Source organism: Kryptolebias marmoratus, linkage group LG15 (genome assembly GCF_001649575.2).
Source record: "Kryptolebias marmoratus isolate JLee-2015 linkage group LG15, ASM164957v2, whole genome shotgun sequence".
NCBI classification, from domain to species: domain Eukaryota; kingdom Metazoa; phylum Chordata; class Actinopteri; order Cyprinodontiformes; family Rivulidae; genus Kryptolebias; species Kryptolebias marmoratus.
In genome coordinates this window covers 22,776,119-22,788,584 of record NC_051444.1, presented here as the reverse complement: position 1 = coordinate 22,788,584, position 12,466 = coordinate 22,776,119, and the positions used below count along the sequence as shown (strand labels likewise).

The following is a 12,466-nucleotide window of genomic DNA, read 5'->3' as shown; positions in this document are numbered from 1 at the left end:
GACATGTTGTCCAGGGTTTCCAAAAACAAATTCAAATTTCATTATGTCTTGACCACTAAACGAGCTTTGTTCCACAGAAGATGGCGGCGTTTATGGATGGTGTTCACACATGGCTTCTTTTTCGCCTGTTGGAGCTTTAACAAGCATTTATGAATTTAGAGATTTGTCCCATTGTTTTTGGAAATGGGGTTGTACATCTGATGTAAACAAACATTAAATCAATAGGTCTGACCTCAAATTGAAAATCAATTATAACCCCCTAAACAGACTACAAATGAGATGTGAATGACGCAGCGTCACTTCCGTCATGACCATTCTTCTCTGCTTCAGCACGAGTTATACATTTTATTTGTAGATCAACAATAAAAGACAAAAAATACAAAGCATCACATCCACTTTATGTAGGCAGGAAAAAAATAAAATAAAAAGGTTTAGATTTATACAAGAAATCTAGGAAAAAAACATCAAAAGTTCAGAGCAGGGGAGCATAAATCACAGCTAATGAACAATTTAAAGAAGGAGAAGCAAACATAAGCACTATAAGTTGCAGAGGAGTGTATAAAAAGTGATCAATTTACTTTTGAAATATTCCCTACAGGGTAGTTACATTAACCGTGCAGTTTAAGATCCCAACAGAATCAGACCTGCTGCCTTCAAAGACACAAGAAGCTCTAAGCAGAGCCGGCTTGTTTCAGACTGGTAGATGCTACAGGTTCTGAAACAATTCCACACTTACGTTTGCAGCTTTATAATACTCAAACTTTTCTTTTTTTTTTTTAAATTACTGGTAATATCCCACAGTTCGGAGGTTTGCCTTCCAGTCCCTACAGACGAGCTACAATGGGCCGGCATTAACATCAAGAGTCAAGTCAACGTAAATAAACACATTCAGCATGTTGCTCATGCTCACCCACTGAGTCTTTGTCTAAGTGCTGAGGAACCAGAAGGAAACCGACCCACTTCCACCCGAGAGGGTGGTTAAAAGGAAACGGGACTGTGTTTTTCTATTTCAGCAAAAGCTTTTACCAGCATTGAGTCCTTATTTATTATTATTTGTTTTGTTCTTCGGCTTCTAAACCCATCTGCTTGAAAATGGTCACAATGAAACAAAATATATGTACTAAATGTACACAGACCTGAAAGTAAAAGAAACTGTTTCTAAGAGCTACGGTTATTTACACGTCTCTGTTTATCTACACGATTCCCTTTGAACAAAACCCTGCCTCACAATCCAGACGTGCCAGCAGCGTTTGTAGCCGAGTCTCGCACAACTTGGACAAAACGATCACTTTTAACGCCCGACAAAAAGGCCCGGAGGTCTCGATTCTTCCTTTTTTGTTTACATCCCAGCTGTTTGTTGTTGTGTGAGGCGTCAGTATGGCTAAAATTAAGAGCGAGCTGCAGAAGGAAAACGCCAACAAAGCGAAACACTCTTCCTGTCCGTGCTGCAGGATGTTCATATCACACCCCGAGCATTCAAGTCTGAAGTGCACTGAAGTATCCGAGCTGCTACGACGTGAAATGCTGCAGAAGTACTCTGAACTTGTGGCAAAGCTTCCTGAAATAAAACGCACAACGTTCGTTCGACGCGACCCTCCGACGAGCGGCTGAGCTGTGTCAACATCGCTCTGGTGATTAATCAGCTTTTAGCAGGAGTGCATCATCTTTGCGGTGACATTTATTGACTTTCACTGTCTCTAAGTACTCGTGTCAAGTTTTACACCCTTGTAGCTTCTGTCTGCTGGCTCTGGATCCTCTAAAAGCGAGCTAAATTCTCATTATGCTAACATTTCATACATACCATCCTATAGTTTTTCAGTTGAATAACAGGAACTAGTTTCACCCTTGCTTTGACCATTTTTTTTTTCTTTTTGTTTGTTTTGCCACTTTACTTTTTAGTTAAACTGAGAAATTCAGTTAAATGTAACCTTATTTGCTTCATCATAGTAACACGAGCTGCATAAAAACATCAGTGACCCTGCTCTGTTTTGGCGTATTTTCCATTCACACACAAGTGATGCGTGACCATTGTTCAATACGTACATCACTGTCAGTCCATCTCACTGGTTTTACACTTGTGGAAGTCCTCCAAACTTCTCAAAAGCTCAAAAGCAGAAATGTATTCCAACCAAATCGGGTTCAATTTAAGATCCGAACAAGAAACTTTAAATGAAAAGAAGAAAATCTTGACTAGAAAGATCCAATTTCTGTACTTCGTCTGGTCTTTTAATGCCAAAGACGAAACCCGGCATGAAAAGAAATTCGGGGAGAACGTTCTAGGATCCTACTCACGTGGTACGACATTAATGCACTTGTCCCCTTTTGCAACAAACAAAGTGTGTATAAAAAAAGTGCTCCTGACAGCAGGTGGGGGGAGGGACAAAGAGCAGCTGAATGGGAGGGGGGGGGGCTCATCGCCTTTCAGCTCGCGTCTCGTCGTTCTCGTCTCTGTGTCTTCAGTCTCTGATCGGGAGACGAGGTGCGGTGCAGGGGGGAGGAGGGAATGAGAGGACGAGGCGTCTCTCTAGGAGACGCTGGAGCACCGGATGCTCGGGGAGCCCATCTGAGTGAGCACCTTGTCGAGCCACTGCAGCGGGCCGTTCAGGTGCAGCTCGATCCAGCAGGGGGTGCTGGTCACCGTCTGCCGCCTGTGAAACCCACCGGAGAAACAGATGTTAAAAAAACAAACAAAAAGAACAGCTGTTTGGAGTGTGAGCAGACTTTTAAAAAAGGCAACTTTCAGAAACACCTCAGCTATAGAGATATCAAGGACACCTGTGCTTTTTCGTATTGCAGTACAGCTCGACTTGTCTCAACTACCTGCTGTCCGCTGCAGATATGCCCACTGCAACAGGGGTGGGGTCAGCTGATCATCATAGCAGTGGCATGAGACCAGACATATAACTCTTAAAAAGTCAGTATTCCTTAAAGTCTTGGATCTGTAATCTGTACATTAATATCCCACTGCTTTGCATCAAAAAAAGAAAAAGTTAAAGTTAACTTTTGATCATTTGTGCTCTCGTTTTTCTCAAGTAGGTCTTCTGCTGATGAGCAATACAACTTATGAAGGCCTAATCTAGTGATCTGCACAAATAATGACCAAAAACAACATTAATTTGAAAGTCTCAAAGTGCAAAAAAAACTAAAACATCCATCTGAAAGGAAGAAGGTGATGCTGAGGTCTTCATTTAACACACATGCCTAAAGAATTTCAGGTCTTCTTTTCCCCTTGCAGTTAAAGATCTTTTATGTTTTGCTTGTGTGTGTGTGTGTGTTTAATTGTCTGTACTGTGAGCAGAATATCTCCTGAACCACTGGAAACTTTCAGAGCGTATTCACTGGATGTAATGAGTAAAACACAAGACTGGAAACGAGGACCGGGGCGGAGGTAGGAGGAAGGAAAGAGGCCTGCCCGATCATGTAATCCGACTCCCGTCTTTAAGCGTCTCCACATGTCAGCGTTTGGTCTGAACGGGCGTGGAGAACACTTGCTCACAGCACAAAAGGTCTTTCCCTTCTGGAAACCTTCTGTGCGAGGCCAACGCTCGGCCGAGCCTTTTTTCCGTCTCCTCCTTTTCTACTATCAGTGAGTCAAACTGTGTGGAAAGCTCTGAGGAATGAAAGAGGGAAAGTCTGACTTTTTTTTTTTTGTCTTGACACGGCACATGTGTGTTTGTTTAAAAATAGTCTGGCGTGCCTGCTGTGGCCTGTTCGTATTGACGAGCGCTACGTGACGTCATACGCCGGATTCACCAGAGCGTGAGCAGATGTCTGCGAGCCGAGGGGCTGGACTGTGAGCCGTGACTCACAGACCGTTTCTATTGTCTGCGTTTACACGCAGCATCGCTCGACGCCGACTTCATCTTTGCTCATGAGCTTCGCAAGCGCTGAAAAAGCAAATGAAGTGGGTGGATATTTATTTAAACCTGGTCTGTGACTCAGGGGACCAAGTCCTAACCAAACTTTTGTGGGACAAAAAAAAAGTGCTTGTGTGGGTCAATTTACCAAAGCTAAAAGATAGACTAAAAATGTTTTAGACCATAAATGCTACACACTAGGCCTTTAACTTATTTTACAATTTCATAAATATAGTTCATCTGAAGGCAGCCTGATTCCAGTCATGTGTTTGTTTATTGTTTATTCAGTTACCATTGTGCTGATATAAAAAAAAAAAAAAAAAAATGGAGTCCAACAAAATGGGACATAATCGTTTGAATTTGTGGAACGAGGTGCAAATCCTAAAACTCCCGTGCGTTTCTACACAGAGCGGGACACCCGATCACCCGGTCTTACCTGTACTCAGCTCCCCAGCCCTTGACGAAGCTCATGCGGATGGTGCACATCCTGGTGAGCTGATAGACCGCTTCAAAACCCTGGTTGACCGACTGCGCCAGCAGGGCAGCGAACTCCTGGTTGTTGAAGATCTTCAGGTTGCATCCTGGGAGGGAAGAACGGACAGAGACAGTGACGCCTGAGAGCCAAGACAATAAAAAAAAAAAAAAACTAAGTCACAACTGCTTCCAATCTACACATGGAAGCTGGGACTATTAGCTGGCAGCATTTATTTCAGCTTCTATTTCTTAATGTATAAATTAGCAGTCAATGTTTCTCTCTTTATGTTCACCAACATCATTTTTTAATCGTTACGGTAAACTAAGAATGCCTCAGGTCTGACCTAATAAAATAGCTGACTCAAGAGTTCTTTAGACACAAAAAGGCCCATTAGATTTATGTATAAAAAAAAGGATATGGACTCGGACAACATAACGCTCCAGTATCAGTTTCAGTAAATGTTCATCTTGCTTTAAACAGCAAATAGTGACGAGAATTTGTTGAGGAATCTGCATGGAAAGAGAAAACGTGAGGCAGAGAGGAGATCTCTGGGTTGATGTCGATGAAAGTGATGAGGTTTGGCCTTGTGATCGGGATGAAACATTTACAGCACATCTGCTGTAAATCATCCAGTTGAAAAAATAAAAAAATATGATTAATCACCATTTAGCTAACAAGGTCCTTCAGTGCAGTTAATTTAGCTGTGAATACTGAAAGTGCTTTTACTGAGAGTGTGTTCTTTGAATAAAACCTACACCTGTGATTACATTTTGCAGTCCAACAATTAGACACGGCTCTTTCAGCGTTGTTTCTGTAAATGTTGCCCTCGGCTTCTTTTATGCTTATTGGAATGTTTTCATACAACATTTCAAGTGACAAAACATGAACTCACACACACAGTGAGAAAAAGGAGCCACGGACTGCCTTCAACACATTCAGATATACAGACGAGAGCTGTGCCACCTCTGTGACGAATAGAGCTCCCATCTACCTGTCTCCACTCGTGTCTACGTTTTTCCCCAAACTCGTCCCACTGAATGTTTTTCTGCTGACTCTGGCGGCTGGACACACACCTGGAGGGATCTTGCAGACCGTGGCAGGGTGCCAGCCGTAACGCTGATTACAGTTGGGGCTCTGGACGAAGATGGCACTGTCGCTGAGACACTCCGCGAACACCTCTCCTCCGATGTAGTACAGCCGCACACCACGCCCTTCGAGAGAGATGAGCCAGAACAATGGATGGTGATTAACGGCGGCGGTAATTACTGGTGTCCGATCTGAGCGGCGTGCCGAGCCCCACCGATGTGTCTGCGCGTCAGCTCCACGGCTGCGTTGCGGTTGACGTTGGACAGCAACCCGAGGCAGAAGCGCTCGGAGTTGGAGGGGTCCGTGAAGCCATCCACCGTCAGCGAGGGCTGCGAGGCGTGGAAGGTCTCCCCTACTCGCTGGTTCAGCTCGTAGTACGAAATGGAGCACCAGAAGGCCGGCTCACAGTATGTTACAGGCTGGAGGTCTGAGATAGAGAAGGATACAGTTGATTTGGTTAAAACGGGGGAAAAAAAAGAGAGCAGGAGTTCAATCCTGCATTGTGTACAACGTCTGTGAAGAGACGAATGAAATGTGCAGGTCTGTCTGGCTTGTAAGTGGAAAATAAAACTAACAAAACAAGAGTAGACAGACACTGGAGTCGGTGCTATGGTAATATTAAGTGAATGCAAATGAAAATAAATCAAGCAGACAACAAAACAAATGGGAGAGAAAACAGAAATGAGGAGGAATGATAATAAACAGGAGACAAAATGGATGAAAAGTGGGGGGAAGGGTAAATAAATAGTGAGAGATTTGTTCATGAAAAGTCAGACTCCGTTTTCCCACAGTTTTCACCAGGAAAACAAAACATGTACATTTAATTTTCACTGATAGAACACACAAATAGGCAGAATTAGACTCATTATTCTGCTAATTTGCTCTTTTCTCCTCAACATAAAAACCCTCTCTAACAACTTTAACATTTAGTCAACGTTCAGACGAGAACAGGACAATGATGCCAAGTAAAACCGGTGTCATTTTCCTCTTTAAACAAGCAGCATTCCAGCTAAAGACCCCCTGGCATTTTCTCATCCTGCGAGAACAAACGTAGGATATTTTTATTGATGTTAGCGTGAACCGAACGGTGTCTCGGCCTGTCTAACAGCTCACACTGTGGGTGTGAAGGACAAAAGCTTCTTTCATCACCTCGTTTCCTCTTGTAAAAACGGAGTTAAACCAAACAGAGAATTCCCCATGTGCGAGTGAAACATTATGTCTGTAGGTGAAGACGAGCAGAGAAGAAAACCCACAGGGACGGGCGGTTCTTACCCAAGTTACTGTGTGTGGGGGAAACGGGGTTCGGGGACAGGTTCGGGGAGCTCGTGTCCATGCTGTGGGTCATCTGGTGGTCATTGGTCTCTCCGTCCTCACTGAGGTAACCCGGCGGTGGCGTTTCTGAGAGACATGGAAACACGTGAGACCAAGACAGCAACTTATCAAGACACAGCTGCTCGACAGAACTACTGCAAAGCTTTGGTTTATACAGATAATGTCTGGCTGAAGTGAACACAACTGAGGCAATCTGTTTCCAATATCCCACGGTATCCATACCCCTACATTTAGAATGTCTCTTTGACCTAGACTAGGCTAGACACAAAAAGAATCAGGACACCCATAGCCTTTAGCATGAATGTGCAAAAACGTAAAGGTCAAACCAAGAGGTGAAGCCAGTATTTTAGTATTTTACACTCAGCGTTCTGAGTGTTTGCAACCAACTTTTGAAAAATCGCAGCCTAATTTTGTGTGAACAGCTTTTATAAAACCCTGTTCTAGGCCGTTCACGTTAATGCATTTCCCACCTCTGCCCACTCTGCCTTGGCCCGCTTTGTACCCACTTTGAACACCGCCCCCCACATTTATTATTCATTCTGCTGGAGGACGGTTCTGAAATGAAGATAGGCAGATCCAGACCATTTTTAAAAAATAATTATCACGAGTTTTAGACCTGAACGTTCGGGACTGTAGCCGCGGACATTTTCTGTCATAAGGAGAGCGTGCAGGAGTCAAAACAGAGCTCCAGTGCTCTAAAATTACAGAAACTAAATTGAGCAGAGATCAAAAAGGCTTTGAGATGGCCGCAAAAACTTTACGACTATTTTTAAGAGATAATTTGTCACACAAATTTTTGAACATGTTCAAAATTAAAGCGAAAAGACTGCAAGAGAAACAGACAAACAGAACCCCCCATGAACACTTTTTGGAGACTCTCTCTTCTCTACCTTAGAGGGCAAGAGAAGAAATGGGATTCCCCCAATTAAATATTCAGAATCTAAGGAAACAGTCGGTGTTAAATTTATAAAAGACAGGCATTCAAATAAGTAAGAACTCCTCTGAGAATAACTCAAAAATCCCAAACAAACAAACAACTGTTTGTTAACAATGTTCAATTTCTCAAGCTTACAGAAGGTTCTGTCGAAAGACTGTGCAGTTCAGTTTTCTTAACGGATTACTCCCCATTTTGAGGCTCTTTTAATGTGAAAACACAACACTCCAAAGCCCTTTTATCAGAGAGAATCTGAAAATATTCACTTCTTTACTCTGGCACTTAAAAAAAACAAAAGAACTCTTCTGCGCGGCCTTTTGTCACAGGCGTAAAATCTCAACCAGCATTTTCCAAACATGTTTTGACACAGCGTGAACTGATCCTTGGAGTGAGTCATCTTTGCAAGCGCATTGGTACCTGGTATGTAGTTGCTCTGAGGCTCAATGCCAGCAGGGAAATTGGTGTTTTCAGGGATTGAATGGCTGTAGTCGTCCAGGGGCGGGAACTCACTGGGGATTTCTGTGTGTCTGGGCACCAGCACCGGTGGGAGGACTACGACATGAACACAAAGTCAGAAACACGCAGACAACATCCAGTTTCTCAGAATATTGCAACAGTGACTAGTTCCTTATCTTAACGTTCAAGACAAACTAATATAAAGTGGATTGTAAACAGCATTTTAGAGGTAAGATTTTTTACCACAAGTCGAAATAAAATGAAATATTTGCAAAACCCACAAACATCCTTCCTGGATTTTTTTATTTCTTCTAAAACCAACATTATAAGAAGGACCGACTGGTCATCCGAGCTGCCGTACCTGGCGTCTCCACCCTCTGGTAGTGGTACGGGTTGACGCACACCTCGTCTTTTTTTGTGTGGAAGGCGTACTCGCACAGCTCCACCGCTCGCAGCTCATGGTGGGACTGCAGGTCGGGCCAGCGCCACAGCCGGCAGTAGATGACATGGGGCAGGCCTTTCCGATGGGACACCTGCAGGCGGCCGTCCAACGATCTGCGAGAGAGAACGAAGACGAAGTCTGTCAATAATTGAAATCTTAACAGTAAGTTTTCAATCGTTAAGCAAGAACAAAGGTGCTTTCTTGAGTTGTGTTTTTCTTTCTAAATCTTACATTTTCCATAACATGGTTTAACTTATGGTACCTAATTTTTTACCCTCCAGTGGCCTTCGGGTCAAACTGACCCCAAGTTAAAATGGCTTCTCTTCCTCTCTTCAGTTACAAGGGCTTCAGGAGGGTTAAGTAGCAATTTTGATCTGGTCCCTACATCCACATTTTCTGATACCTCGTTTGAATGGTTCCTAAAGCAAATGTCCTCTAAATGTTTTGAAGAGCGTGTCATTATAGAAAACTCAAACCTGATGAAGCCCCCCCCACCCCCAAAAAAAACAAGCTAAATGTGTTTGATGCTGTTTATTTTAAAGCAAATTAATTCCTTTTCCCAACATTACCAATGACTTATTTCCTAAACTTAGCTAAGAAGTTAAAGTGTCCTGCAAATAACAAAAGCAAACAAAAAAGAGATTTTATTTTACCATGCATCACAGTAGGATTCCCCAGACAAAAGTTTATTCTCTAAAAACAAACTCCGGAGTTGGTGTTCACGACCGCAGAACCCTGAAATGACCTCCTGCTGATGAGAGCACCAGCTTTGAGCACACTTGTAATGATGTGATGTCTATTAATAAACAACTGGAAATGAGATTACCGCATGTGGAACGGGAACTTCATTGTCCAGCGAAACATCTGCACTCATTTGGGATACAATGCTCCTGGCAGGAGGATTTAGTTTGGTGGCTGCTTGACATTGCACATTTATACATTGGGGTTGTAGCTGCTTATCTTGGAGCACAATGGCCCATGACAGGGAGAAAATAAATAAATAAAATCCACGTTAAGCCCATCGTGTTATGCAAGAGTCAACAACCACATATGCCCCCGTGTCTCTCTGTCTCAACCACCCACTGTTGCACACAAACACAGACTAAAGGTCAAAGGCTTAAACTGAAGGCTTTTAGAAGGACAAATGTCATTTCCGAATCGAAACAAAACAAAATCATTTATCATGTTACTACTGAGACCTCAGTTGCACCACATCCGGGTCATTTATGGTAAATCTAGCAAGTTGTGTTTTATTTTTTAAATGATTAAAGCTTTAAATCACAGGCTCTGCGCTTTTCAAAATGAATAGGAGCATCCAAGCATGGGGTAGACCAGGGGTGGGCAACCCTGGTCCTGGAGGGCCACCATCCTGCATGTTTTACTTGTTCCTCTGCTCCAACACACCTGATTTGAATCAATGGCTGATTAACAGGCTTCGGCAGAACATGAAGAGGTGATTTAACCACTGAATCAGGTGAGTTGGAGCAGGGAAACAAGGAAAACATGCAGGATAGTGGCACTCCAGGACCAGGGTTGCCTACCCCTGGGCTAGGGCATTAAATTTTGCAAATGGTGTCTGTGTGGTACACGCACATGTACGATTATAAAAGTAAATAAAATAGTATTAGAAACATTTACATTCAGATGAGCAAATATCGACAGCCTGCATGAGAGAATTGATGCAGAACAAACAAACAAAACAAAAAACTGCATGTTTTTTTAAGAAAAAACTACCTCCAGAATGCAACAAAATGTGAGCATTTGGTTCAGGAAAGCTCCAAGGATGCACACTACAGGATCGTGCAAAACAGGACAACAGGTCCACAGGTAACAAACAGGATGAGACTGGTGTAAAGGTGAGAACCAGGGGTTTGAGTAGGATGAGAGGAGTGCTTACAGGTGGAGAAAGCTGAGACTAATGAACATGGGAAACAGGTGAGGGTGGTTAACTGAGGGCAGAAATGACTGAAGGGTAATGGCTGATAACACAGGAAGACAGAGGAAAAATGAACAAACTAAACGAGGAATCCCAGAATAAAACAAAGTATTAAAACAAACAAAATAACACAAGGAACAACATGACAAAGTGAACTGAATCTACAATAAAAGGAGAAAAAAACAACCACAAAAACAAGGGCTCATGACACAAATAGTTTTGTTTGTTTTAGTCAAAGTATGTGCTCGCTCTGATCTGTTTCGCTCATCAGCGGTAGAAGAGGAAATGTTTTCTCGAACCACAACACACCGCCACTTTTCCAAAGCATAAACTCAAATAAATGTCATCCCTGCAAAGCTAGGAATAATCATTTTAACACATGTTCAAAGCACATCTTATAATTAATAAGGAAAAGACAATAATATGGTAAATGTATTTTGGTTCGTGTTTGTGTGAGACCACATGTGACCCGTTTCCTTTTTTTCTATTTGAGTTTTCCTGTGTTTAGCATATTTTGTAATGATAAATACTGACCATTTCCTTTTACCAGATTTCATAACTTTGAAATGTTTATGACTGATTGCAACATCAGTTTGAGCTGCTTTTGTACTTTTGGAAGTTACCACATAAAATCCCATAAAATCTGTTAGACCTCGAATACATATTGTATAGTTTGATTAAAGTTGTATTTTCTTAATTTACGTTAATAAACCTTAGTAGCATCAAATAACCAGACTGCTTATAACTATGACTCACCAATTAGTGAATAGTTAGACTACTCCCTTGCTGTTTTATCACAATGAAAGTAAGAAATGGCTCATCTGATGTGTTTTGTAGTGATGAGAGGTCTAAAAACTAAATGCAAGTGTGGCTACAAAAAACAAGACCATGTGTGAGCAGAAAGCAGAACTCACAGAAACAACATGACCATTTGTATTTATACAAAGTGACCGATGTGGGGTCAGTTTATATTACATAAATGTTGTATATCATCTGTAATAAGGGTTGTTTCATAATTTTCAAAACATATGAACAATTGTAAACATACTGTTAAAAATAAAGACTAATTCATGAGAGTACTGTAAAAGTTTTACATCTTATGAAGCTGAAGATTCAAAGCCCGACTGCATGGATGTTTCTGAAACTGAACCTTTATTCAAACTATTAACATTTACAGACGCTATTTTAATCTCTGCCTTTTTCCTTTGTAAGCATAACTATACATTTGCATTTCAATAAATCAAACAGTAAATAGACTAAATGGACATTCTTCTGGAAAGTGTCAGCTGTTAGGGGGCTGCCTGCCTTACGGTGCTTTTTAAACTCCACTTTAGGTCCGACTGGGTGAACAGGAATGAGCAGGACTAAGTGGGTATGAAAAACATCTAAAAGAGAAAACCCGTGTGGTAAACCTCTACACAAAGATAGGACCCATGGACCTGGGCCAGAGAACAAAATAATAACATACATTTAAGTGTGTGAAATGAGCAACCAGGCTACGTTTCTGTTAGCTGCTAAGATGCAGCTGTACAGACTTCCTGCGGGGGCTCCGGACAAACATTTACAGGCTCACAAATGACTAAACAACATCTGTTTAAGACCAGTAGGATGCAGAAACTGGAAACCTGCCAAGTCAGTTTATTATTATTATTGTTATGAATGCCCACCATCTATGAAGGCGTACAATAATATAATTGCCTTGTGTGTGTGTGTTTGCTTGTTTATCAATCAATCAAATTTTATTTGTATAGCACATTTCAACAGCAAGGCATTTCAAGGTGCTTTACATAATTAAAAAAACAAAATAAAAACAGCATGTGACAATGAATAAACAGTAAGAAAGAGACAAACATCAAAAACCCGCACTCTGACCCTAATTTAGCCATAAGCAACTCTAAACAGGTGGGTTTTAAGTTGAGATTTAAAGGCACCCAGTGTTTCAGCTGTT

At 41.9% G+C, this 12,466-nt stretch overlaps 1 protein-coding gene across 1 annotated transcript in view; it reads right to left on the bottom strand.

The window, feature by feature from the left end:
- Positions 1–325: 325 nt before the first annotated feature.
- Positions 326–12,466, bottom strand: part of smad3a (SMAD family member 3a) — a 27,077-nt gene continuing 14,936 nt past the window's right edge. The window contains exons 2-8 of the mRNA XM_017419652.3: positions 8,502–8,695; positions 8,102–8,236; positions 6,691–6,816; positions 5,633–5,845; positions 5,406–5,543; positions 4,294–4,438; positions 326–2,648 (exon numbers count right to left, since the gene is read on the bottom strand). Of these exons, the coding sequence (XP_017275141.1) occupies positions 2,525–2,648; positions 4,294–4,438; positions 5,406–5,543; positions 5,633–5,845; positions 6,691–6,816; positions 8,102–8,236; positions 8,502–8,695 (1,075 nt within the window). The 3' untranslated portion in view covers positions 326–2,524. The remainder of the gene's footprint in view (positions 2,649–4,293; positions 4,439–5,405; positions 5,544–5,632; positions 5,846–6,690; positions 6,817–8,101; positions 8,237–8,501; positions 8,696–12,466) is intronic.